General features: G+C 35.3%; 1 protein-coding gene across 1 annotated transcript in view; it reads right to left on the bottom strand.

The window, feature by feature from the left end:
* COLGALT2 (collagen beta(1-O)galactosyltransferase 2) overlaps positions 1 to 25,113 on the bottom strand; it is a 137,182-nt gene that overhangs the window by 19,385 nt on the left and 92,684 nt on the right. Inside the window, exons 4-7 of the mRNA XM_051998794.1 lie at positions 21,342 to 21,476; positions 15,165 to 15,369; positions 11,687 to 11,806; positions 1,316 to 1,392 (exon numbers count right to left, since the gene is read on the bottom strand). Coding sequence (XP_051854754.1) covers positions 1,316 to 1,392; positions 11,687 to 11,806; positions 15,165 to 15,369; positions 21,342 to 21,476 — 537 coding nt within the window. The remainder of the gene's footprint in view (positions 1 to 1,315; positions 1,393 to 11,686; positions 11,807 to 15,164; positions 15,370 to 21,341; positions 21,477 to 25,113) is intronic.

Below are 25,113 nucleotides of genomic sequence, written 5' to 3'. Positions count from 1 at the left end.
GGGGTGAGGTAGAGGGGGAAAATCTATTAAACTAAATATAATCCAAACATTGACCACACCAGACCCCCACATCCTAGCTTGACAGGACCCTTAGACATCCCCTTTTCTATGTCCTTCTCCTTGGGCCAGTTCACACCTAAATCATCCCTGAGAGATGGATAACTAGCTATCTTTAAAGCAGTACATAAACATTAATTGTTACTACTATTAATTTATTCTTTAGGAAAAGATATTCCTTCCTTAACTAACTTCATTGTGTTGTGACTTTTATGGTCAAACTCTTACTGTCTTCTTTAAGACAAAACCAACCATGAAGAATCCCAAGCACATGTTTTCAAGGCTGACCTAAAGAAATTAGAAACAGGACTTGGAAGAAACAATATCCTTTGTTAGGGAAAAGAATAATGAATGTCTCTAAAGATACTTAGCTTCTCTTAGCCCCGTGTAGAGGTAACTTTTTTCATGTTCTAGACTTCTGACATACTGGTGCCTTTTCTAAGAATATTTTTTTAAAATATGTAATTGAAAGGATTATGATAAAATAACTTTTTTATAATTATTATACTATAATGTTATTCTTATTATGAAATAATTATTGTAATATGAAGGCAGTATATTATTACAATAATGATAATTATAAGAGGAGGGAGGCTGTGATATAGTAGAACCATATAAAAAGAGTGACTGTGTAAAAGTAGAATGAAGAAATCTGCTACTTGCATGAATATTGAGAGTGGTACTGAGAGCATAATAGCTAGGAGAGAAGAAGAAATTCCTTAAAGGGCTGCTGTTAAAATGTATTATTATCAAGCTAGGAGCTCAGATTAAGTCCCCCATCATTCTCTTCCTTTCATCTCTTCTCTTCTCCTCCACTCCAACCTCCTATACATCATTTTCATAAAGAGAAGGAATAGAAAAGTCATAAAAGGTGAAAAGGAAAATAAGCAGGGGCTCATCCAAGAATGATTTTTTCCTAACTTAAAAATAGTGGAATGAAATTAAAATCTTCCTTAAGATGCATAAAAATGGTTGTAATGTCTGTCCTTAAGAAATATACCTCAGTGTCAAGACTCAATGTTTATTAGTTTCTTCTGGCAAATGCCAAAGTTGCTTCTACCATGATCCTCCTCTTTACAGAGGAGGAAATCTGAGGTGCTATATATTTGATGATTTGCTGAACACCAAATAATTTATCAATAATAGAGCCAAATGTTCTCAGAGAAATGTGATATCCAATCCTTATATCCAAATATAATATATGTAATATATATATATACATAAGTTTCCTTTATTGTGTGGATAGCCCCCTCCTTACCTCATCAAATCCCATCTTGTCCGGGTATTTGGGGACAACTGAGACATACTGGGAAGGTTCAATAGGAGGACGGTCAACTGAAAGATAAGGAACATAATTAATGAAAGAGAAATATACAATTCCAGTGTCTAGCACTATAGTTTGTACATAACAATAACCTAATAAATGTGTGTTGAGTTGACTTCTGTCAGCATTTTCTGCTCTCTGCGATTAGAGTACACTTTGTCCACTAATTCATCTACATACATTCAACAAGTATTTGACACATATTATGTGCCAAATGCTAAAGAAGAAAATTTTTAAAAAGTTCTTTCTCTTAGATAGCTTATATTATATTATTAAGAGTTTGTTTTTATTCTGAACTTAATAAGCAACAAATAAAATAGAGATGTGCATACACATATACCCCATATATAGTATGTATATATGGTAGAATACAAGAATATTGCACTTGGAAATGCAGGTATTGGTTATATATTTTTTGCTTTTCTTTCTAAGTATATAAGTTCAACCTATATTTTTCAAAGCCAACTTGCCTGTCTGCAGAGAGTTTACCTCCTATTGGAGGCAACAACAATAAATAAATGTGAAATACATTCAAACAAACAAACAAAAAAAAACCAACCTATTTTCAGGGAGAGAGGGCACTAGAAAGGGATCAAAACAGATCTTGATATAGGAGATGACACTTGTAGGAAAAAGGGGGTTCCAATAGATGGAAGTGAAAAGGGAAAACATTCCAGGCATTAAGGAGAGTCTGTGGAATTGCATGGAAATGGCAGATGAAATGTTACATATGAGAAAGAGCAAGTAGGTTGGTCTGGCTGAATTGGAAAGTCACAGAAGGAGAATAAAGCATAATAAACCTGACTGGAGCTAGATCGTAAAAGGCATTACATATTTAAAAAAGGAATTTGTATTTTATTCTAGAAGAAAGAGCTATTAAAATTTCTGAACAAAAGAGTGATGTGATGGCTTCATACTTTGTGAATATCACTTGGCAGCTTGTATGGAAGATGCAAACAGGAAAGTGTTGAGGTATAAAAATTAGGATGACATAGCAATAGACCAGATGAGAGGTGATGAGGATCTGAAGTAGCATCGGAGAGCTATGAATAATTAGATGATGCACTGCATAGAGTACCAGGCTCAGAGTCAGGAAGACTCATCATATTTTCAAACCCAGTCTCAGACATTTAGAAGACTTGACAAGTCACTTAATTCTGCCTCAGTTTCCTTGTCTATAAAATGAGGTGGAGAAGGAAATGGAAAACCATTCCAGTATCTTTGCCAAGAAAACCCCCAAATGAACCATGAAGAGTCAGATATGACAGAAAATGACTTAACAACAAAGAATAGAGAGAAGGAATAAGATATAAGAGATGCTGTGAAGGCTGTGAATTAGCAACAAGACCTTGCAGTGCCTGTATATAGTTGAAAGGGAATAAAGGAGAATGGAGAGTCAAGGATGATGTCACGATGATACAAACCTGATTAATGAAAGAGAAAACAATATCTTGCCTAGAAATAAGGAAGATGGGAAGGAGGGTTGGTTTGGAGTGGGGGAAAAATGATGTCCACGTCTAGAAGAAAAGTCAGTGGATGTTCACATCACACAGCATTTCCTTGGTCCTCTAATAGATATCTGAAGGATACTTTTCTAGTCAAATATGAACAACTTAATGACTGAAATCATGAGCTAATTACTGAGAAATGTGGAAATGTGTCAAATTTGCTATTGTTCCTTATATGTGAAAATTGTGCCTCGATTTCTCCAATGGAAAGTTATTATAAAGCTATCCACTGACCTTCTCTGTAACTTCTTAGAGTCATTCCACATCACCATAAGATTGTTTCAAAAATCTTTCAGTGTTCTATATAATCTAATCAATCAAATAAAAAGCATTATTAAGCATCTGTTGCATGCTAGACATTGTGCAAAGGATACAAAGACAAAAAAATGAAACAGTCCCTATTATCAGGGAGCTGATATTCTATCTGGGGATATTATATATACATATATACATACATATAGGTACATATATATATATATATATAATATCCCCAGATAGAATATATATATATATATATATATATATATATATATATATGTACCTATATGTATGTGTATACATATACATGCATATGGAACATAAAACATTGTTTAGTTAGTTGTGTCTGACTCTTTGTGTCCCCATTTGCTGTTTTCTTGGCAAAGATACCAAAGTGGTTTGCCATTTCCTTCTCCAGCTCATTTTACATATAAGGAAATTGAGGTAAACAGGGTTAAGTGGCTTGCCCAGGGTTACACAACTGGTAAGTATCTGAGGCTGGATTTGAACGCAGGTCCTCTCAACGCCAGTGCATGCACTCTATTCACTGTGCCATTTAGCTACCCAAATATGTAACACTCATTATGTAATTTTATATTCATGCTTACATGCAGATGTAGGATAAATAAAGAGTACATCGTGTACATTATCATTTGGGAGGGTCAGGAGTGGTTGAGCTGAGTCTTGAAAGAAATAAGAGATTCTAAAAGGCAGAGGGAAGAAGGGATGGCCAAGTACAAAGGTACTAGATAGAAATGGAGTGTTATATGTGAGGAACAGCAAGAGGACCAGACTATAGAATGACTGTAGGAATGTATCATAAGGCCAGAAGGATGGGTCCAGAATAGGTTGTAAAGAGAGGGGTTTGTATTTGATTCTCCTAGCAATAGGGAGGTAAGGATGTTCATTGAGTAGGGGAGTGATGAGTCAGAAGATATAAGAGCTATGGGAGACAAAGAGATGGATTGGAGTAGGAGATAATTTAAGGCAGGGACTCCAGTTAGGAGATTACAGCAATGATAAAGTCAAGAGTTGATGAGGACCTGATTTCTGGCAATGTCCAGGTGAGCAGTGAGAAGGGAATGGATGTGAGAGACATTTTAGAGACAGAAACTACAAGAGAGAGATCTTGATCAGTTACATAGAGTAACACAGAGTAAGGAGTGAGAATGAAGCCTAAGAGGGAAGTACTATTAGCACTCCCATTTTACAGATGAGAAAACTGAGGCACAGAGAGATAAAGTGACTTGCTCAGTGTCACACAGTTAAAAGTGCCTGAAGCACAGTTCAAATTTAGGTTTTCCTGGCTCTAGGGCTCGTGCTTTATTCACTATTCTACCTACCTAATCCATAAATCTATCACATCTGACAAATAGCAATCCAGTTTTTGCTTGAAAACAGTTAGGTACTTCAAGGGGAGGCTGAATTCAGCTTTGAATGGCCCTGTTATAAAATTTTTTCCTTCTCAGCTACAGGTTCTACCTACTGCTCTGATTTTTCTTCTGGAAATCAAATAGAACAAGTTCAATATTGGGAAATAGTATTAAAATGTAGTGCATCTTTTCAATGATTTATTTTTCAGAGTGTAGAATCACTGCAGCATCTTTGCCAAGAAAACTGCAAATGGGGACACAAAGAGTTGGATTTGACTGAAAATGACTAAACAACAACAATAAAACATTTTTTTTACATGCCTGATGCATTCTCTCTCATCATAAATGATCAGTCTGGCTCTTTATACTTATTCATTTTCTAGATGAGTTCTCTTTTACCTCTCATGACATGCAAGATATCTTTGGCAAAATGCTTCAGGCTACTCACACCCATGATTGATGTGCCTCTCTATTGCCCTCTGGGTTGCCCATAATTTTAATTCACTGGATAATGGTGGTTTGTGATTCACAACTATATATCATCATTGGGAGATTATTAGTGCTAAAAAAAAAAAAGGTTTGGGTGTCAGAGAGCAGCTCAGGAGAATTAAAGGATGGGACAATTTTCCAAATCCAATCCAATTCAATCTTTATCTCCTAATCAATTCTATACTATGTTCATCCATATACATTGCCCATATGTCAAGGACATATTACATATATATATATATATGTATATATATATATATATATATACTCATAGACTATAAATATATATATTTACAGACTGTCTCTCTGTCTCTCCTTTTTTATTTCTCATTGTTATCTCTTTTTCTTTCTCTGTCTTTTTCTCTCTCTATATATGTATTCACGCACACATATATCTACACATGTACATATACATACACATATACACACATACTCACAGTTGACTCAATCGATTGTCCATCCAACAGTATATCCTAGCCTAGGTAATAAACCTTTTTAGGTGTTTGCTTTTTTTCCTTTCTGTAGATGGTTAGATTGATCTCTTTTGAGTGCTCTGGATCTTACTAAGGCAATGCTTGACTATTCTGGGTCTTGATGCAATCAGCACAATGTGATCTACAAATAGAATAACCTTCTGTTTTTATCTTTTTTTTGGGTCATGGGCCTTTTTCCTTTGGTAGTTTTGGTGAAGCTTAGGGACCTCTTCTCAGAATGATATTTCTGAGTGCAGAAAAATAAAATACATTAGAATATAATATTAATATAGAATATAAATTATATTCTTTAATATAATCTTTAATATAAACAATATCTGGACTTAGAATCAGAAAGACCTGAATTCAAATCTAGCTTCAGACACTAGCTGTATGTATGACTCTGAGCAAATTACATAACCACTATCTGCCTCAGTTTTCTGTTTGTAAAGTGAGGATGATAATAGCATTTATCTCACAGGGTTGTTATGAGGATCAAATGAGACATCATATGTAGAGCTTTTGCAAAGCAAAATTTAAAATACTGTTTAGATATCAATTGCTATTATTATAATTATTTTGAGTTTATAATAACACCTATATTAAAAAATAACAACAACCTATGAACTAAGTAGTATAAGTAAAACTGACTCCCAATACAGATGAAATTCAGAAATGTTCTAATATTTCTCCGAGGTCACAATGAACTAAGTAGATATTGATCATTTTGTGTAAGGGTATCAAAATGATTACATCACTTTTAGGAGAGCTGGGACTCAAACCTGGGTCTTCTGACTTCAAGAGTGGTGTTCCTCCCTTGATTCCGATTTATCTTAGGAAGATTTTGCAGATCACCTGGCAGGATAAGATACCAGATACTGAAGTCCTTTCTTGAACTAAACTATCCAAGCATTCCAACTCTACTGCAGAGAGCACAACTCCATTGGGCTGGACACATTGTTCAAATGCCAAATATATGCTAGCCAAAAATTTTATTTTATGGAGAATTCACACAAAGAAAGCACTCATGAGGTAGTCAGAAAAAACAATATAAGGACATTCTCAAGGTCTCTCTTACAAACTTTATGATTGATTGTACAACATGGGAGACACTGAAACAGGATGACGTGCCCTCATCAAAGAAGATGCTGTGTTCTATGCGCAAAGCAGAATTGAATTAGCCCAAAGGAAACATGAGTTGTGCAAAATTAGTAAAGCTCCTTCAAATGCTCACATGGACTATTTGTACCTGACCTGTGGTAGAGCATTCTGAACTCATATTAATCTGATCATCCACAGTTGGACACAATGCAACTTGACTCTAACAGAGTGATATCATTTTGATTCCTCTTTGAGAATGAAGGACAGCAACCATCTAATGAACCCATGCTGCTTCAAATAGTTGCTTAAAAAGACTCTCTTGCATTTATTTCCTTGCAGGAGATGCTTAACAAGTGTGTGTTGGATAGGAATGTTTATTAAATTAGACCATGAAATCACAATGTTCGATTGTTCAGTTTCACTGTGAAGTGTGACCATCAAATAATGGTCTTCGCTTCATCAGCCACGCAAAAACTCATTTCAGTACCTGCTTGTAACAATTGGCAACTACTTCCTCTTCTTGATTTTTCTGCAAATACATACTGCTTTAAGGTTACTCTCAAGTCTATTTTCATTTGTTCTGCTCTATTGCTGCTCATTCCTTTTGGATTTTCATGGGGAAAAATGAACCCAACACGAATTCATCAGAATCTTTCAGAACAGAATGTTGCTCTGATTCTTTCTTTCCTCTCAGATAGCTTTGCTTACTTCATCCTGTGAACACAGTAGTTATACTACTCTCTAACAGATCTTTCTTATGACATCTTTTAGGATGCACAAATGGCTTGTAGAGTTTTAAAAATGGCCTCAACCAAGAAAGATGTTAAAATTAACTACTTTGTTTCAGGCAAAGATGGAACAGACATTATAGCTTGCTCATTGATTTACTTGTAGGAGATAAAAGTGATTGGTTTCTAAAAGTCATAGCTCAGTTCAGATTTCAAGGCTATGTGTTCAGTGTTTAATATCTGATGATAAGGAACAATAACATAACGATGATGATGATGATGATGATAAAGTCTATAATGGAATAGCATTGCTTACAAAGATTTACAAAGTATTTTATAAGTATCATGTCATTTGATCCTCCTGACAGCCCTGGGAGTTAGGTGTTATTATTATTATTTTATAGATGAGAAAACTGAGGCAGAGAGAGATAGTTATTTTCCTGGGATTACACTGCTAGTAGAAGGTAGGTAGTACAGTAGATAGAGCACCAGGCCTTTAAGAAGAAGGACTCATCTTCCTCAGTTCAAATCTGGCCTTAATTGTGTGACTCTGGGCAAGTCACTTCACCTTGTTTGCCTCAGTTTCCTCATCTGTAAACTGAGCTGGACAAGATAATGGTAAACCATTCCAATATCTTTGCCAAAAAAAACCTCAAATGGGTGTCATGAAGAATTGGATATGACTGAAAAACAACTAAAAAAGACAAAGGAACACTGCTAGTATTTGTACTTGGGTCTTCCTGACTCTAGGTCTAATATTCTATTCACCATGTCTCTACTATTTTCCAAATAAGAAAAATAATACAGGTTTAGACCTATAGCATAACAAGGGATCCAGAGGACATGCCGGGCACTTAAGAGAGCCCAATTGTCCTTGTAATCAGTCTTTGAGGTCAGATTTATTAGAGATATTCTAATTTCTCTTATTAGCTATTTATAGCTCTTCCACTCATACATTTATCCCAGTACTCCTTGAAAAGAATTATATTTTCTGACTGTACCACCTCTTAGAAGTAATGAGTTCTATCACTTTATTAGCTGCTGAAGAGTTGTGTTTTAAGAGTACTTAATCTTCTTAAGGAAGATGCCAGAGGGCTATGAGAAGAACACTCCACTTGGTGCTCAAGCAGGTGATAAAGAACTGAACTAATGTGAGTAGAAAAAAAGAGAAAGAATCCAAGATATTGTAAAAGTAGAATCAAGAAGATTTGGCAAATAATTGGATGAAGCTAGCAAAGGAGAATGAAAAATAAAGAATGCCATCTTATAAATCTAGGTGACTAGAACATGGTGGTGTACCAACAGGAAAAGGGATGTTTGTAGGGAAGAGAGGGACAGTTCTGTTCTGGACTCTTGGAGTTTGAGATGCTTATGGAGATACATACCAGGCAGATAATGATGCAGGGGAGTCCCATCTCCACAAGTGAACTCTTAAAGTTTTTTGAGGGTAGGAACTGTGTATTTTATATCTCTGTCCTCAATTCCTATCACTGGGCAGCGTACAAAGTAGAGTATTTACATTTGTTGCTAATTCATTGAATTGTCGTCATAACAATGAGTTTAAAATTCTATCAAGGTTAACTATTTAGAGTTTCTTACTGGACATCTGAAAAATATGTGATCTATGTTTTTTTTTCTGTCCTATTCTATTTTTAGATAAATGGTATTATGAGAACAAACTAACAAATAATAATTGTTCTATACAATAAGTGGACCAGGAGAAGCATGAAAACAAAATCTTGAGAAAAATCTGGCTATAGAAAAGGTGTAATTTTGTTTGACTTTACTCATTTGTTAAAAGGAAGGCTCCTTGGGAGTGAGAAATTAAAGAAGTTTGATGTGGAGATGAGAACAGAATTCATTCAAGGAACAAGAGGAAGGGGAAGGAAAAAGGTCATTGTGGATGCACAGACCTGGGACACATAGTACTGATTCCTTCAAGGTAAAGCTAGTAGTTCATTTTAGCCAGAACATATAATTTCTGAAGGGAAGAAGTATAAAATAAAACTGGAAAGGCAAGTCGGAGTCATGTTGTAGAAGGTTTAAATGCTGAGCTAAGGAATATGAATAATAGATGTCAGTCAGCATTTTTTAAGTGTATGTGATGTACCCTGAATGACTCCTTACTCAATTTCTGTAGAGGTAATGGTATTGGACTTCAGCTCAATTCAATGATATTTCCAAAGATATATTATGCATATATTGTGTGGGAACATGAGCAAAACACAGAAAGTTCAGAAACTCAGAATTAGAGCATGCTATTCCCTCCATCTACAAAACAAAGAACTTCCAGTGAGGGGAAATTCCCTACCGCCTCATCCACTTGTGGATAGTCTGATTATTAAAATCTTTCCCCCCAAAATCAAGCCTCAGTTTTCATCTGTAACTCTCCAGTATTAATTTTCCTTCTGCTCTCTGGGGCCAAAGAGGAGAAATAGAATGCCTTTTCCACGTGTCAGTCTTCCAAACATTTCAAAAGAGATACCAAGCCCCCCTGAGCCCTCTGTTAAACCCTTCTTCAGCTATCTTTCATGAGGCATGAACTGGAGCTCCTTCCCCCATCAGCTTTCAACCCATCTTTCTAGATTGATTCCATGTTATTCTTCCTCACCCATTACCTTCGAGTCAAATTTACCTACATTTTTAAATTATGCTTTTACCGGACTTGCACAGGCTGCCTCCATGCATGGAATGCTTTCTATCCTCATGCCTGAAATGCTTCTTTCCTCACTGCTGCCTCTTAGCAACATAGGCTTCCTTTAAGGCTAAGCTAAAAGGCCACCTCCTTCAGGAGGTCAGCCGTCCTGATGGCCCAGGTGCTAGTTCTCAGACTTGCTGAATATACTTTGTATGTACTTAGCTGAATTCACGTTCTGCTCCCCTTGCTGCCCTCTGTTGTTTGTAAAGATTTATAGGGCAGGGATCATCATTTTTGGTCCTTAACAAAGTGCCTGGTATACTGCTTATGTATTTATTTGTTTTTATTGAATGGAGGAGCAACACAATTAGTGATGAAAAAACTGAGCTACCTACATGTTGCACAATTCTCAATCATGGAAATTATAAATTGTTTTCTTCCCATTCTTCTGTTTACAGTTTTAATTAGAGGCAAAGAGAGATTGTCAAAAGCCCTTCTCTATTTGCTGGGAAAAGGTGTACTTTAGGATTCTGGACTTGCAAGCTGTATTTCAGATCAATTTGATGTATAAACAGATAGGGTAGCTGAATAAATCACTGTAAACTCAAAATCTTGTGGGTATTCAGAGATAGTTAATTTAAAGGATATTCCCCAGTACCTATCCTGAAGGCAAAGGAATTTTCACTTACAAATAGCTAGTCAGATTTACACTGGAACAAAGAAAAATATAAATATTAAAAAAAGTAAAAGATAAAAAAGAATCAATTTCAGAACATCTTTTGAATTGTTAAAATAGCTAGGTAGTGCAATAGCTAAAGTGCCAGGTCTGGAGTCAGAAAGCCTTCTTTTTCTGAGTTCAGATTTCTCTTCAGAACCTTGCTGTGTGAACTTGGGCAATTCACTTAATTCTGTTTACCTCAGTTTCCTCATCTATAAATGAGTTGGAGAAGGAAATGGCAAACCAGGCCAGTATTCCTGCCAAGAAAACCCCACATGGAATCACAAAGATTTGGACATGACTGAAATAACTGAACAACAATTAAAGAAATATCAGTAGACAAAGAGAGACAGTTAAGTGAATGAACAGTGTTAAAGGATTGAGATCTGGGCAAGGTGGAAAAATTACCAGACCTGTCAGAAGTCAGAAGGCAAGCAGGAGAATAACCTGCTTTTCTATTTTCTCCTTATTTGACCACAAGGGAGTCATTTAGCTCCTCCAAGCCCTGGTTTTCTAATCTATAGATTATGGATACTAGTTTATATCATCTCTAAAGCCCTTTCTAGTTCTAAATCCATGATTCTGCTTCTTGGTTTCAAAACCAAAAATAAACCCATCAAATTAAAAGAGTTTGTCCATTCATTGCTGTAGCTAAGATAGTCATGCGCTTACTGTTAGCATCCGCTGAAGGAAGAATCCTAGATTTGGAAGAATTTCGATTTAGTTGGGAAGATCTTGGAATCACCCAGTCCAATCCCCTGGGTTTTGCAGATGGGGAAACAGAGGCTCTGATATGCAAGGTTGCACAGCTAGAAGGGCTACCTTGAACTCCTACCTCCAATTCTAGAGTAAGCCTTGTTTCCACTGCAGTTTTACCCATGGATTTGGAACCAGGACTTTTCTTCATGGAGCAAAGGAAGAAGAGACTGAAATGACTCTTTTCTTTGCCATTAAAATGGACAATGAGCCATCTGCAAAGCTGGACCCTGCCCTCTAGGTGTCCTCCTTGCCTTACTTACTCATTGCTTCTATCTGCACGTGAATGAGGTTCTCGATGTCCTCTTGCAGTGTCTGGTGTGGCTTCAGTGGGATGGGAAGGTAGCCATAGTGTTCTCTGTTGCAGAGATACATCTGAATACCTGAGATCAAAGAATAAGAAACACAGATCAGAAACCAGCAGAGATATATCTGAATACCTAAGATCAAAGAATAAGAAACACAGATCAGAAAATACCCCTTTTTTTCAGGGATTCTGCACAGGCAGTTAGAGGAGGTACAGGTTCAATGAAGAAAGAAGGGGAATTGTTGGCAAGGATAGTTTGTACTTAAAGCTTAGCAACAGACACCTTATAAATTAAAAAAATCATATCAGCATTACATGTAATTGCAAAAATGTTACATTACATGTAATTGCAAAAGCTCCTTAAAGTCCAAGAATAGGGAAATGCTTAAATAAATTATGGTATATTGATGTAACAGAATATCAAAATGTTATTAATACCATCAAGTATAAAGAAGGTAAAGAAATTTGCAAAGATCTGTTATAGGAAATAATATAATGTGGGGAAAAACTTCAGAATAAGAATAGAATGCAAGGTAACTATGGCCACAGTAGAAAAAGTTAGAGAGAATGAATATCCAAAGAATCCTGATAGGTACTAATAAGGAACAGTTGAAAAGGTGTTATGATACTTTATGAATTCAAATTAATTTAAATGACTGATGGAAGTTCAAATGATTGTTTAGATATTCAAGATTATGCTCTAAATAATATGTTTGATTTTTTTAAAAAGCCTACCACTTGTCAAGAACAAAATACCAAGTAGCTGTATTCACCATTTCTGGTCTTCAGAGACATCAAACTTTCCCTTTATTTAAAATGACACCCACCATTTGGAAGCTCACAGATATTGAACCATTCCTCTTCTAGCTCAGAGGAAATTGAACATTTTTCTCAGAAAGAAAAAAAATCCTCTGTTGGCTTAAAATACAATAAAAAATAAAGGTAAGGAAAGAACCAAAAGGAAAGGAAAGGATTAGGGTTCCCAAGAGCAGAAATGAACACCAAACCAATTCAAAGGAAATAAGGAAAAAATTAGGAATGGAATCCTTGTTTGATATGAAAGCAGACAGAAAAGACCCATAAGGGTAGTAAAGTTATGAAAGATAAATGTAGACATTGCCAAGAGAGGAAAAAGGAGCAATTTAGTTCTGATTGAATGGAAAGGATAAAGGAAATTTTCAAATGCTCTGACTTTCCTGGGTCATATTTTCATCTCTTGACAGCAATGAGTTTGGAGCAACTTATGCAGACATAAACATTTCATGTAGGTTCACAGGGTAGGAAGAGAAATCCTGTCTTTTTAGTGTGACTGACAACCTCCAATATGTCAGTACCACAAACACACCACAGAGCCTTCTGTATTCAGCAAGTTCCTTCTCCTACCCATCTCATGAAGCAAACTCTGGGACCATCCATATGAGAACAGACAGTTTCAAATACAGGATGGAAGGAGAAATTAGTAATAGTTCCAACCCTTGCCAACTCTCATTTTAATGAAAAAATAGTTTAGTTAAAAGGACGTGTCAGCTAAGCATGAGTCTATGTGGCCAAACCTATGGTTTTTTAATTGCTATAATATAAGAATTATCTACCTAGTGACGCCTTTATTTGACCTGGCTGAAATTTCCTCCAGTCAGCTGCACTGCCTGCCAAATCTCATGAAACTGTCAGGTGGTATTAACAGATAGGAAGGAGGGCAGAGGGAAGAAAAAAGACCTTTATTCACCTCCCTTAATGGGCCCGGACCCTGTTTTAATTAACTCATCTGGCCTGGCCAACAAATCACTGTCAGCTTCCCTTTCTTGCTGAGAAAGCTTCCAACTCTCTGACTCTGGGCTCTGAAGGAAGAGATGCTTCCAGGGGATCCGAAAGTGAATTTGACTCTTTAAAACCCTCATGACATGAAGAAGGGGATGAAGCCATAATTAAATTGTTACTTTGCCTGTCTTGAATAAATGACTTTTTCACTTCCCATTGCTTTATTTTCCACATCTGGGAATGTAGTATTACAAGGAGATAATAATTGTGAAGTGCTCTAGAACTCCTGAGTCATTAGAAAGTAAGTTCCTTGAAGGCAGGGGCAGACTTTTGCCTCTTTTTGTATCCCCAACTGTTAGCTCAATGCCTGGCACATTGGGTGTTTGATAAAAAGTTTATGAATTAGTTGACTGAATGATGCTTTAAAATTTTTATCTATTTTGAAAAAAGGACAAATGATACTATATCTTAATGGATGCTTCTCTGATGAAAGCAATTACCCAATATTTATCCTACAGAATGTGAGCATGCTCGTTTGCCCCATATTGATTTGGCTTCAAAAAACTCCAATTGGTTGCATTCTGTGGACTGCTGATCAAAAAAAGAGCCAATTTTGTCCTCAGATCTATAAAAGTCAGGTGGTCATCCTTTCTGCTCTCTCTTACCCCTAGACTTCTAAACTAGAGATTAGCATAGTGGACCTTCAGCCAGGAGTTTGGGAACTGGGAGGAACAGATGAGTAGTTTCTTTTTCTCACTGCAAGCTGGAAAAAATGATGGCAACTTATAAGAGATGCACAGTAGAAATCCCATTAGGAAGTTCAGTGGACAAAGCACTGGCCCTGATATCGCAAAAACCCTCAGATACTTATAAATTGTGTGACATTGGACATAACTTCTGTGTTTCAGTTTGCCTTAATCAATGGGGATAATGATAGCACTTCCCTCACAAGATTGTTATAAGATAAAATGGGATAATAATTGTAAAGCACTTTACAAAACTTAAAGTGTTATATAAATGCTAACTATTATTGGAATGATGATGATGATTTATGTTTTTACATGACCTAAGAAAGGATTTCAAGGACATGATTTTTAAAACCTATCCTACTGTGTAGAGGAAAGAATTTGAAATTCCCAAAATAATGTGAGCCCTAGAGATTTCCAATCTTCCAGTCACAGAAAGATTTTCTTGGGGAGTTATAAATAATTCTAAGTTCAGGAATTACAGAGTTTGCAAATTTAGACACTGAACTTTCTAGAGGTATAACATTTCATGATGCAATGTATTCTTTGCAGAAATGGAGAACAATTCACATTGTTCCTGCAGAGCATCCTATTTGGAGAGCAAAGTTTTGAGTTCTGTGACTTTTGTGATGGTTTGCTTATTTAGTAGGTTTCAGATCGACTTAGTTTTAAAATGTAATATAATCTATGATTTATTGTATTTTTATTTATTTTGTTAAATATTTCCCCTTCTATTTTAATATTGTTCTGCCTTATTTGACACTTCTTCTCAACACTTATTAGGTCCTTATTAGCATTTTTTGAATTCTATTGAACCAAATTAATTTTTAAATCCTCCCACAGAAGCAAGGGGTCATACATAAACTCATGCATAAACATGTGCACACACACACACACACACACACACACACACACACACAACCCTCATACCTGCTTGCCTACTGGAGAAGGCAAAGACAATAATGTCATCAAAAGTCCAGGCATAATCCTGGTGCGGGGGAAAAAACATTAGCTTTTGTGAAGTCTCTTTTCTGAGGTCAATGAGGAATGTGGAGTGGACCATGGGGACAGGAAAACAGCCTCTTCTCTTCCATTCCCTAATCTGAATGTAGTCCGGGGTCCGTTTATAGTAGCCCTGCAAAACAACAAATTGATAGGTTAAACTCTGACCTCAGTTTCTTTGCCCATAAAAACAGAGAAAATACCTGGAATGTTTAACTCACAAGGTCATTGTGGAAAGGAGGAAATGGAACATGCATTTATTAAGCATCTAATATATTCCTGGCACTGTACTTTACAAATACTGTCTTAGTTTTTTGCTTTATAACAACCCTGGGTAGTTGGTGCTATTACTATTCCCATATTACACATGAGGAAATGGAGACAGGGCTAAGTGTCTTGCCCAAAGTCCAACAGCTGGTAAGTGTCTGAGGTAGAACTTGAACTCAGGTGCCTAATTTCAAGCCCGGGGCCCTTATCATGGCATTCCCTTAGCTGCCTGATAAGGAAATGAATACAAAGCCAGAGTATTTTGTAAACCTCATTTATGATCTTCCATCTTATCAGCAACAATTTGACAGTACAGATGGACTTTTCAGCATGATCTGTTCCAGCTCAGTTATTTGTGTTCTTGGTAGGGAGAAGACAAAGAGCACATCTATATAAAATAGCTAAATGGATGACAATATGGTACTTAAAGTCAGAACCATCTGAATCCAAATCCAATCTCAGACATTCAATGCTAGATTTGGAACCAGAAAACTTTGAATCCTGACTTTGCTACTTACTACCCAAGTGACCTTAAGGCAATTATTTTAACTTCTCTGATTCTCAGTTTCCTCTTCTGTAAAATGCAGGGGTTGAACAAAATAATCTCCAAGGTTTTTCCCACCTCTAAATCTATGGTCTCATTAAATAGAAAAAGCAAAATTTGAACTCATGTCTTCTGACTTTTAATTTTCTGTACCATACTTCTTTCTCTCTAAATGATCTATATCTTACTGAGATTTTACAAAGAGGAATCACTAAAGTTTTAGCACAGTCTCTTCATTTAAAAATGCTTCATGGCAGCGGAGTCAAACACAAAGAGAAAACTTGGTGGGCTGCATATGGACTTAGAAAACCACATATTTACATAATCTGTGTTGCATTGCATTTTTACTTATTTTGTCCAACATTTCCCAGTGTTATTTTCATCTGGTTGGGCAGCACTTGGGGGCTCTGCAGCCAGCAAACTTGACCCCTTTGTTTTATGTAATAGGAATATGCTAAGAAGGGCCGATTTATATAATCTCAGAGAGCTGATGGTAAAGTAACAAGATGCATGGCTTTTTGTTTTTAAACATATAAAGAACTTAAACAGTTGGTGACATGTATCCATTCATGCTTTCATCCTGGAAGCCAAACCTATTCATGGTGATCATTACTCCTCAAAACATTTTGGAAAGTTCCTTCAAAGTTGGCTTATGGGCCATACAGGATAGACTACTTGGCTCACTACTTTATATCCCTAACTCCTTTTTTCTTTTCTTTTAAAATCTGAAACAGTATCACCCAGGTTGATAATTTGTCTTACAAACAACTCCAAAAAACCCATGGCATTTTGCCAAGATCAGAGATTTGCTGGCAATATAAACAGGCAAAGGCTTTGAGTTGGAAGAGATCTAAATTCAAATCTCACTTTACCAGTTTGTGTCACTATGGCAAATAAATCACTTCAAATGATTCCCTAAACCTGCTTTCTCATCTAAAGAATGAGAACACAGTGCCCACCTCACTGGATTGTTGCCAGGATGAAATGAGACAATAATAAGAAATGGTGTTTATATAATGATTTAAACTTTACAAAGAGTTTTACAAGTTTGCTCAATCAATCTTTACTACCGGCATCCTTTAGTTATTCAGTTGTGTCCAGCTCTTCATGACCCTCTATGAAGATTTGCCATTTCCTTTTTCAGATGAGGGCAGTCCTAGGGTAATTGAATTGCCCACAGACTGAATTTGATCTCAGCTGTTCCTGATTACAAGTCTAACATATTACCCACTGCACCATCCAGCTGCTTAGGTCCTCTTATTATCTCCATTTCACAAATGAGAAAACTGAGGTAGATACCCACCCAATTAATAAATAACAAATACAGAATTTGAACTCGGTTCTTTCAGACTTCAAGCCTACACTCTATCCACTGCACTCTGGTTGTTTCAATTGTAACTCTGTAGCACTTTGTATACTTTGAAATGCTATTTAGTTGTTAATTAAAAGAATGGGGTGAAGATTCCTGAAGGCTGTTCTCCAAAGGAGGTACCAAGAATAATTGGCGTCAGTAATAGCAGCATCTTTGGAGTAAATGTCTAGTCTCCCAATATGACCCAATATGAATAATGTTTAGCATTCTTCTCTAGGTGGATATTCTGGAGTATTTGTTTCTTAGCAATCAAATGAAACATCAGATGTCAAGCTCTTGAAAGACAGAATCCGTGTCATGTATATCTCTGCTAGGATCTGGCACAACAGATAGGGGTTAAATAAATTCTTTTACCTGGAAGCATTTCATAATTCTCAGATGTATATTTAGGTTCAAATTTACCTTGCCTCCTTACTATGGTACAACACTACAACTATATGGCTTTTTTTTTTTAATTTTAATTTTGTATCTCTTCTCTCCACTTCCCTCATTTAACACAAAAGCTCCTGCATAGTAGATATTAAATAATGATTGTTGAATGATGGATGCAGGGATGAATCACTGTATAAGCATTGAGCTTTATACAAGCTTTTCATCTTAAGATCTCTTAGCACCTCTACAAAACTTAATAAACTTACTCAGTGATTCTTAATATTTCCAGCACCAAGTAACTGGTTAAGTTGAATAGATTGAGTCATCAAATGCAAACAAATATACACAAATGCAAGCAAAACTTCCACACTTAAATAATATACACGCAGTACATATATAAATGTATTTTAATATACATTTTAATATACATACATGAGCAGCTAGATGGCATAGTGCTAGATAGAGTGCTGGGCTTGGACTCAGAAGACTCAAGTTCAAATGTGATCTGAGACACTAGCTATATGAGCCTGGGCATATAATTTAACAACACTAGATGGCAAAGTTAAAGGAAGTCTCATCTTCCTGAGTTCAACTCGTACTAGCTGTGTGACCATAAGCAAGTCACTTAACCCTGTCTGTCTTGGTTTCCTCATCTGCAAAATGTGCTGGAGGAGAAAATGGAAACCACTTCTGTGTCTTTGCCAAGAAAATCCCAAATGAGGTCACTAAAAATCAGACGTGACTGAAATAACTGAATAATAACAGACATATGTAAATATATAAACAATGTCATCAGATACAAAACTCTGGGTTTGAGATAAGCAATATTTTACAAATGAGAAACTTAGAATATTTACAGTAAAACTATGCATCCTGTAGACAAGAGAAGAGCTAATGAGACATTGCTTGCTCCCTCTCCTATTTTCCATATAAACAAGGCACTGTTAGTAAGTGTTCCCATTAGTCAGCCAAATAAAGGCCTCTGGGATCATTTTTGGATGAACAAAGTTGGGAGAGCTCTTGCCATGTGAGTCTCTCCATGATGACACATTCAGCTATTGGATCCATTTCTTCCAACAAGGCCAGGACCAGGAGTAGCATGAAGCCAAAGGGTGAAAGGCCAGAGTCACCAAAAAAAAGTGTTTTATGTTTGCTTTCACTGTATTAGTTAATCAGGGCATGACACACTCTCTCCTTTAATGAATAAGGCAAAAACAAAAAATAGAAGAAAAACTAGAAAGGAAGATATACCACTCTTGGAGCATGGGCTTATGGAGCCACAGTCAAAACAAAACTCTTTTTCAATATTCTTAGTGTTATTTTGCCACCTGTCCTGTTTTAGGATAGTTGATTTTTTTTTTTTTTTTTTAGCTGAGAGCTTTCAAAAAATTTTCCAGGTTAAAATAACAGAGCTTATTTTTCCAAGGAGTTAAAAGATTTTTGTTTTTGTCTTAAATAAATATTAACTTTCTGGTCATTACTCCAATCCTAGTAAGATGTGTAGATGATGACTTGGAGATGGAAAATTACTTCAGAAGTGAGAAAATCAGATTCAGAAAGTTATTTTTTTTTCTCTGCTCAAAATTCAAGTAAGTGTTATGTAAGACATCTAATTAAGAATTCAGCCCTTGGGGCAGCTAAATGGCATAATGGATAGAGCACCAGCTCTGAAGTCAGGAGGATCTGAGTTCAAATGTAACTTCAAATACTTACAACTGTCTAGTTGTATGACTCTGGGCAAGTCACTTAACCCCAATTGCCTCAAAAAAAAATTCAGTCTTTTAATGATTAGAATAAATTATATTCTGAAAAATCATGTTAACTTCTTAAAAAATAATTCTGACCTTTGAGTCATCTTAGCCCATAAAGTCAGTTTAATTTTTCTTCCTAATACATAAATAAAATGCCAGCTATCAATGTGCTAGGCAGTTGGAACTATATAAGTGCTAGCTTTGAAGGGCAGCTAAATGGTACAATCGATAAAGCACTAGACCTGAAATCAGGAAAACCTCAGTTTAAATCTGATTTTAGATACTAATTGAACATATACTACTTACCCTGTTCTTCAAAATTTCCCATCTGTATAATAGGGATAATAATATTTTTCTCCCCAGCATTGTTGTGAAGATCAAATGAAATAATAATTATAAAAGGCTTATTACCATGCCTGGCATATGGTAAGTGCCACATAAACATTAGCTATTATTATATGTTATTATATCTAAGCTGGAAGACATCTAGTTCAACACTGACATTTTACAAATGAGAAATTGAGGTCAAATGTTTTGTTTAATATCATATAGACAATAAGCATCAGGACTGGGCTTTAAAGTCAGGTTTTCTCATTTGGGATCTAGCAATCTTCCCAATAATCCATGCAACATTCTAAGTTGCCAGTTTCCCTATGTATCAGCCCTATTTCAATACCTTAGCCTGGAATTCCCACAACTATGTACTAGACACTGTGTTATGTGCTTTACAAATATTTTCTCATATTTATCCTCACTGATGGGTGTGTGCTATTATTATTCTCATTTTACAATCAAGGGCCCAATATCAAACATCTTCTTAAGTGTCTAAAGATAGATTTAAACCCTAGTCTTCCTAATTTCAGACCTAGACCTCTATCCACTGAGGCACCTAGAATTTATAGTTTTAAAATATTTTGCACCTCGTCCCCTTTTCATGATAAATGAAAAAAAAAAAGGAAAATTTTTCAAAAGCAAATCCCCAAATCCTAATAGACTCTCCTTTAGTATTCTTTTGTACTTTACAACATATGCTAATCTCTTTAAAACCCCTTATTCCTAAATAAATATATGGTGTCCCAAAAGTCTTAGGGCAGTTGTAAGCTATTAAAACTTAAACCTATCCTGAGACTCATGGGTATTGTCATGCTTCCTGTATATATGGTAGACAAGGCAGAAGGCCAGGTTCCCAGAAGCATAGAAAGGACGTGAAGACCGTCGGGATTATAGATTTACAGCTGGAAAGAATGTCAAAACTCATCTTCAACATGGTGCCATGGAAAGAATGCTATATTTGGAGTCCGAAGACCTCAGTTCAAATTTCAATATTGTTACTTGCTACTATGGGGTTTTTTCCTACTAAATATAACGATTTATTTTTATCTTTATTTAACTTTTCTAGTCTTCAGTTTCCTCATTTGAAAAATTAAGGGTTGGGTTGAGTGACCTTTAAAAGTTCTAAATCTAGGGATCTATCACTTTCCCCAACCTCCTCAATTTTCAATTGAGGAAACATTCAGAGAAGCAAATTTACTATAAAGTTATCAGTTCCCAACACAGAGCCTGGTACATAATAAGCATTTTATAAATGACCATTGACTTGTTGAATTGACTCATCCAAGCTTTGTTTGAATTTTCATGACATTTCATAGGCAAGAGAGTTTTATTTAACTGAGCAGCTTTGTCTTTCTGAAAAAACTTGCATATTTGTTTCACAATAAAATTTGGGGGAAGGGGAAGAAAAAGATGACCTTGCTAGATTATCATCTATGTTCCTCAAGGCACTGCCTAAAACAACTTACCTGAGGTGTGATTCCACACCAGAAATTAGAATAGAGACTTCTAGATTCCAACATTGGGGCCACAATAGTCTTGTTTTCGGAGATCATCAGATTGAGGGTTTGTGGATTAGTCAAGAAATTGTCAACATCTATAAACTTAGAAGAGAAGGAAAACAATGTGAAACAGTTTTCAATAGCAGATAAAAGAATATGGATATAATACTTAGAATATTATTCCTCATATACAAAGCTAGTTATTTCATGCTCTACTCTCCATAGTATAGAGCAACTGAGAAATTTTTGAAAAGTGTCCTACTGTTAAATACAAGACTCACAGACTCAATTTCATATGATTAGCATTTTTATCCCATCTCTCAGTTGAAAACTGGTTCCCATCTCATTTTTGCCAGACTTCAAATAAAGTCTTAAAGTTCACTACCCAGCTAGGATCAGAATAAATATTTTATTATTATGGGTAGCATGTCAGTTTAAAGAATAGCATTATATCTAATATTACTCAATGAGGTAATTATTAGATTAAAGATTGTTTTTCTGATGTAGCAACAATAAATTTCTTATACTGAAGAAAATCTAGAAAATAGATGCATTCAGAAGATTCTGGACATTTTCAAGGCAACTTATTGATCAAAAATACCAGTCAATCAATAAACATTTATTAAACTATTATTATGTGCTGAGCATTGTGCTATGCATTTTTCATATGATATTTAAGACAAGTAGCATGGTGTAATAATCAGAAAACAACTGGAAAAAGCTGAATTTAGGTCCTACTCCCATTACATTTTACCTGTGTTACCTTAACTTTTTTAGAGTCCCAAGAAACTCTTAAAAACTGTAAATTGTTAATACAATGGACCAACCTGCATTGGTTGATAGAGGTTCCTCAACAATTGTTTACAAATATCAAATCAAATCACAGGGCCAATAAGAAACGTCTTTAAAGTTGTATGGCTATAATAAGATATCTATAAAATTTAAAATATGCTTTTTTGAATTTTTATTTTCTTTTTCACTTAACAAGTATTTTTTCTTTTATCTCCTACTTCCTCAATCCTCAAACTAAAAACAGAAGAAAAGTAAAATTTTGTAATAAATATGAATGTTCGAAGAAAAGAAGTTCCCATATTCATGCTGTCCCAAACCACGTGCTCTGCATCTTGATGCCATCATCTCTTTATAAAGAGATAGGTGATGTGGTTCATCATTAGAATCATGATTGGTTACTGCACTGATCAGACTTCATCAAAGTTGTTTGTCTTTACAATGTTGTTTTCCTGGATCTACTCATTTCACATGCAACTTCCTAGGTTTCTCTGAAACCATCTCTTTTGTCATTTTTTTACAGTACAACAATATTCTATTACATTCACAATGCATCATTTGCTCAATTGTTCCTCAAACAATAGTAACTTCCTTAGTTTCTAGTTCTTTGACACTTCTAAAAGAGCTATTATAAATATTTTTTGTGTATAAAAACTTTCCCCTTTTTTTCTAATGTCTTTGGGGAAGGGTATGCAATTTAGCATTGTGATATAGGTCCACACTACTTTCCAGAATGGCTGTACCAATTCACAGTATATCTGCTTTCTCATAGCCCTATCAATATTTCTCATTTTTCATTTTTTTAATCTTTTTTGTCAGTCTGATAGGTGTGAAGTAAAGTCTCATAGTTGCTTTAATTTGCATTTCTCTATTAGTAATTCAAGACATTTAAAATATCTGTTTATAATTTGGATTTCTTCTTTTGAAAACTGTTTGTTCTTATCCTTTGACCATATATAAATAGCAAAATGATTCATTCTTATAAATTTGCATTCTTATCAATTTGGTCAGGTCTGTTTATCTTGGAAATGAGACCTTTATTAGAGAAACTTGGTACAAAGATCCTTTTTTTTTTTTGGCTAGTGTGAATATTTTTATTCTTAATAAAATGTGACATTTTCTACAAAACATGCTGGTGATTTGCATAGTGATGGGTTGATGTAAAATATTAGATTTTTTGAGGGGAGGTGTGTGGAGTAAACTGCATCCAGAGGGAAATAAAGAGTTCCTGGCTAATATAGGACATAATAGAATTCTCAGCACCAGAATCTTAGTGACAACCACGCTCAAACAAACAACAAACCTTGTAATTTTTGTTCCTTTCCTAAACACCCCCCCAAACCCCCAAACAAACAAACAAAACTCCTAGATCTCCAAGTGATATAATAGAAGTAGGTCCACTGAAACCTATAGAGAGCAGACCTTTTCAGTTTTCACAGGAATAATCAAATAAGCCTTTTCCTTGATTCATGGGAATCGCACAGATGTGCATACAGCTGTTTTACTCTTAGGCAACATCAGATGCATTGAAACCAAGTACACTCTTGAGAGGACAAAGATGATGTCTACACATTCCAGTACTTTTCTGAGTTATTCTGAAAGATTCAAGGAACATAATGTTGGAACCAATTCAGGGAAAATAATTTTCCCTTACAGCATAATATGTCGAAGAGATTGTGGGAACAAAGCGGAAGAGACTCGAATCTCTCCTTAAACATTTAGAGTGTTCATGTTCTCTGGGACAAAGGCAAAAATAGAACAGAATTTCACATTTTTCACTATAGTAAGGAAGTTTTAGCTTGCAGAGTATTCATTCTGTCTTGTGAGAATTAGAGAAGTCTTTCTTCTGAAGAACTGAGAACTTTTTGGGTATTTTGCCTTATTCACAGCCTCACATATGGACACCAATTTTTTTAGTGCCATTTCTCATGCTATAAGAAGGTATAGTAAAATTATGCAAAGGACCATTCTCTAACCAACTTAGAGTTATTAGTGAGGCTAGCAGAAAGCCTGATAGTAATTCCTATGCTATGCTCTCTTTACTATCTCTTTATCTTGGTTAAGAAAATGGCAGAAAGAGAGCACAAAAGGAAATAAAACTCTTTATAACCCCCTTTAAAATAGCAGTAATCAATAAAAAGAAATGATGTTTAGAAAAATCAAAAAAAGCAATGGGAAAACCAAAGAAAAATTGTTAAAATAGAAGTTAGGAGAAACATGAAGGATAAATTCCTGGAGAAAGGCTTGAGCAAGTTAATTCCTGGTAGAAATTAAAGAACACATCATTTTAAATACTAAATCTCAGATACAATTAAAGGACTACCTGAACACAACAAAGAAAACTGGAATTAAAGAATTTAATTCAGTTTTAAAAGTCTCCAAGGAAGATTTTTAAAAATTCACACACACAAAAAAAATCATAAAAATGTTAGAAAAAAGAAAAGAAAAACAAATGCAGCAGAACGAAGAATGATAATGTGGTCAATGTGGAAGAATTTAATAATTGAACTGGAAAAATATTTAGAAACAATGTAGGGAAAAGTTGCAGAGCTTGAAGACAGATCTAGGAGACTAAACTTTAGAAATAATAGTGACCTTAAATATAGCAAAACAGGAAATAACTTAAGTCATCACTTTTCAGGGAGTTAGTCAAGAAACTTCCCAGTATTCTCAAGAACAAGTGATACTCTACATATGGGAAGAATACAAAGAATTATAACAAGAATAAATTTAAAATTCAAATTCAGCCAGTTAGATTATCTTCAAATTTTAAAACCACAGTGATAAAGAATTCATCTTTCAAACCATCTTGAAGGAAGAAAGCACAAATGAAAAAGTACCAAAATAGAACAGCCAGAAGAAGCTGAAATAAAGCTTGTGCCAACTAATCAATCCACAAGTATATATTAAGCTCCTACTATGTGCCAGGCACTTCCTTAGACTCTGAAGA

The sequence above is a fragment of the Antechinus flavipes genome, chromosome 4 (assembly GCF_016432865.1).
Source record: "Antechinus flavipes isolate AdamAnt ecotype Samford, QLD, Australia chromosome 4, AdamAnt_v2, whole genome shotgun sequence".
In the NCBI taxonomy this organism is placed as follows: domain Eukaryota; kingdom Metazoa; phylum Chordata; class Mammalia; order Dasyuromorphia; family Dasyuridae; genus Antechinus; species Antechinus flavipes.
This window is presented reverse-complemented; position numbering and strand designations above follow the sequence as displayed.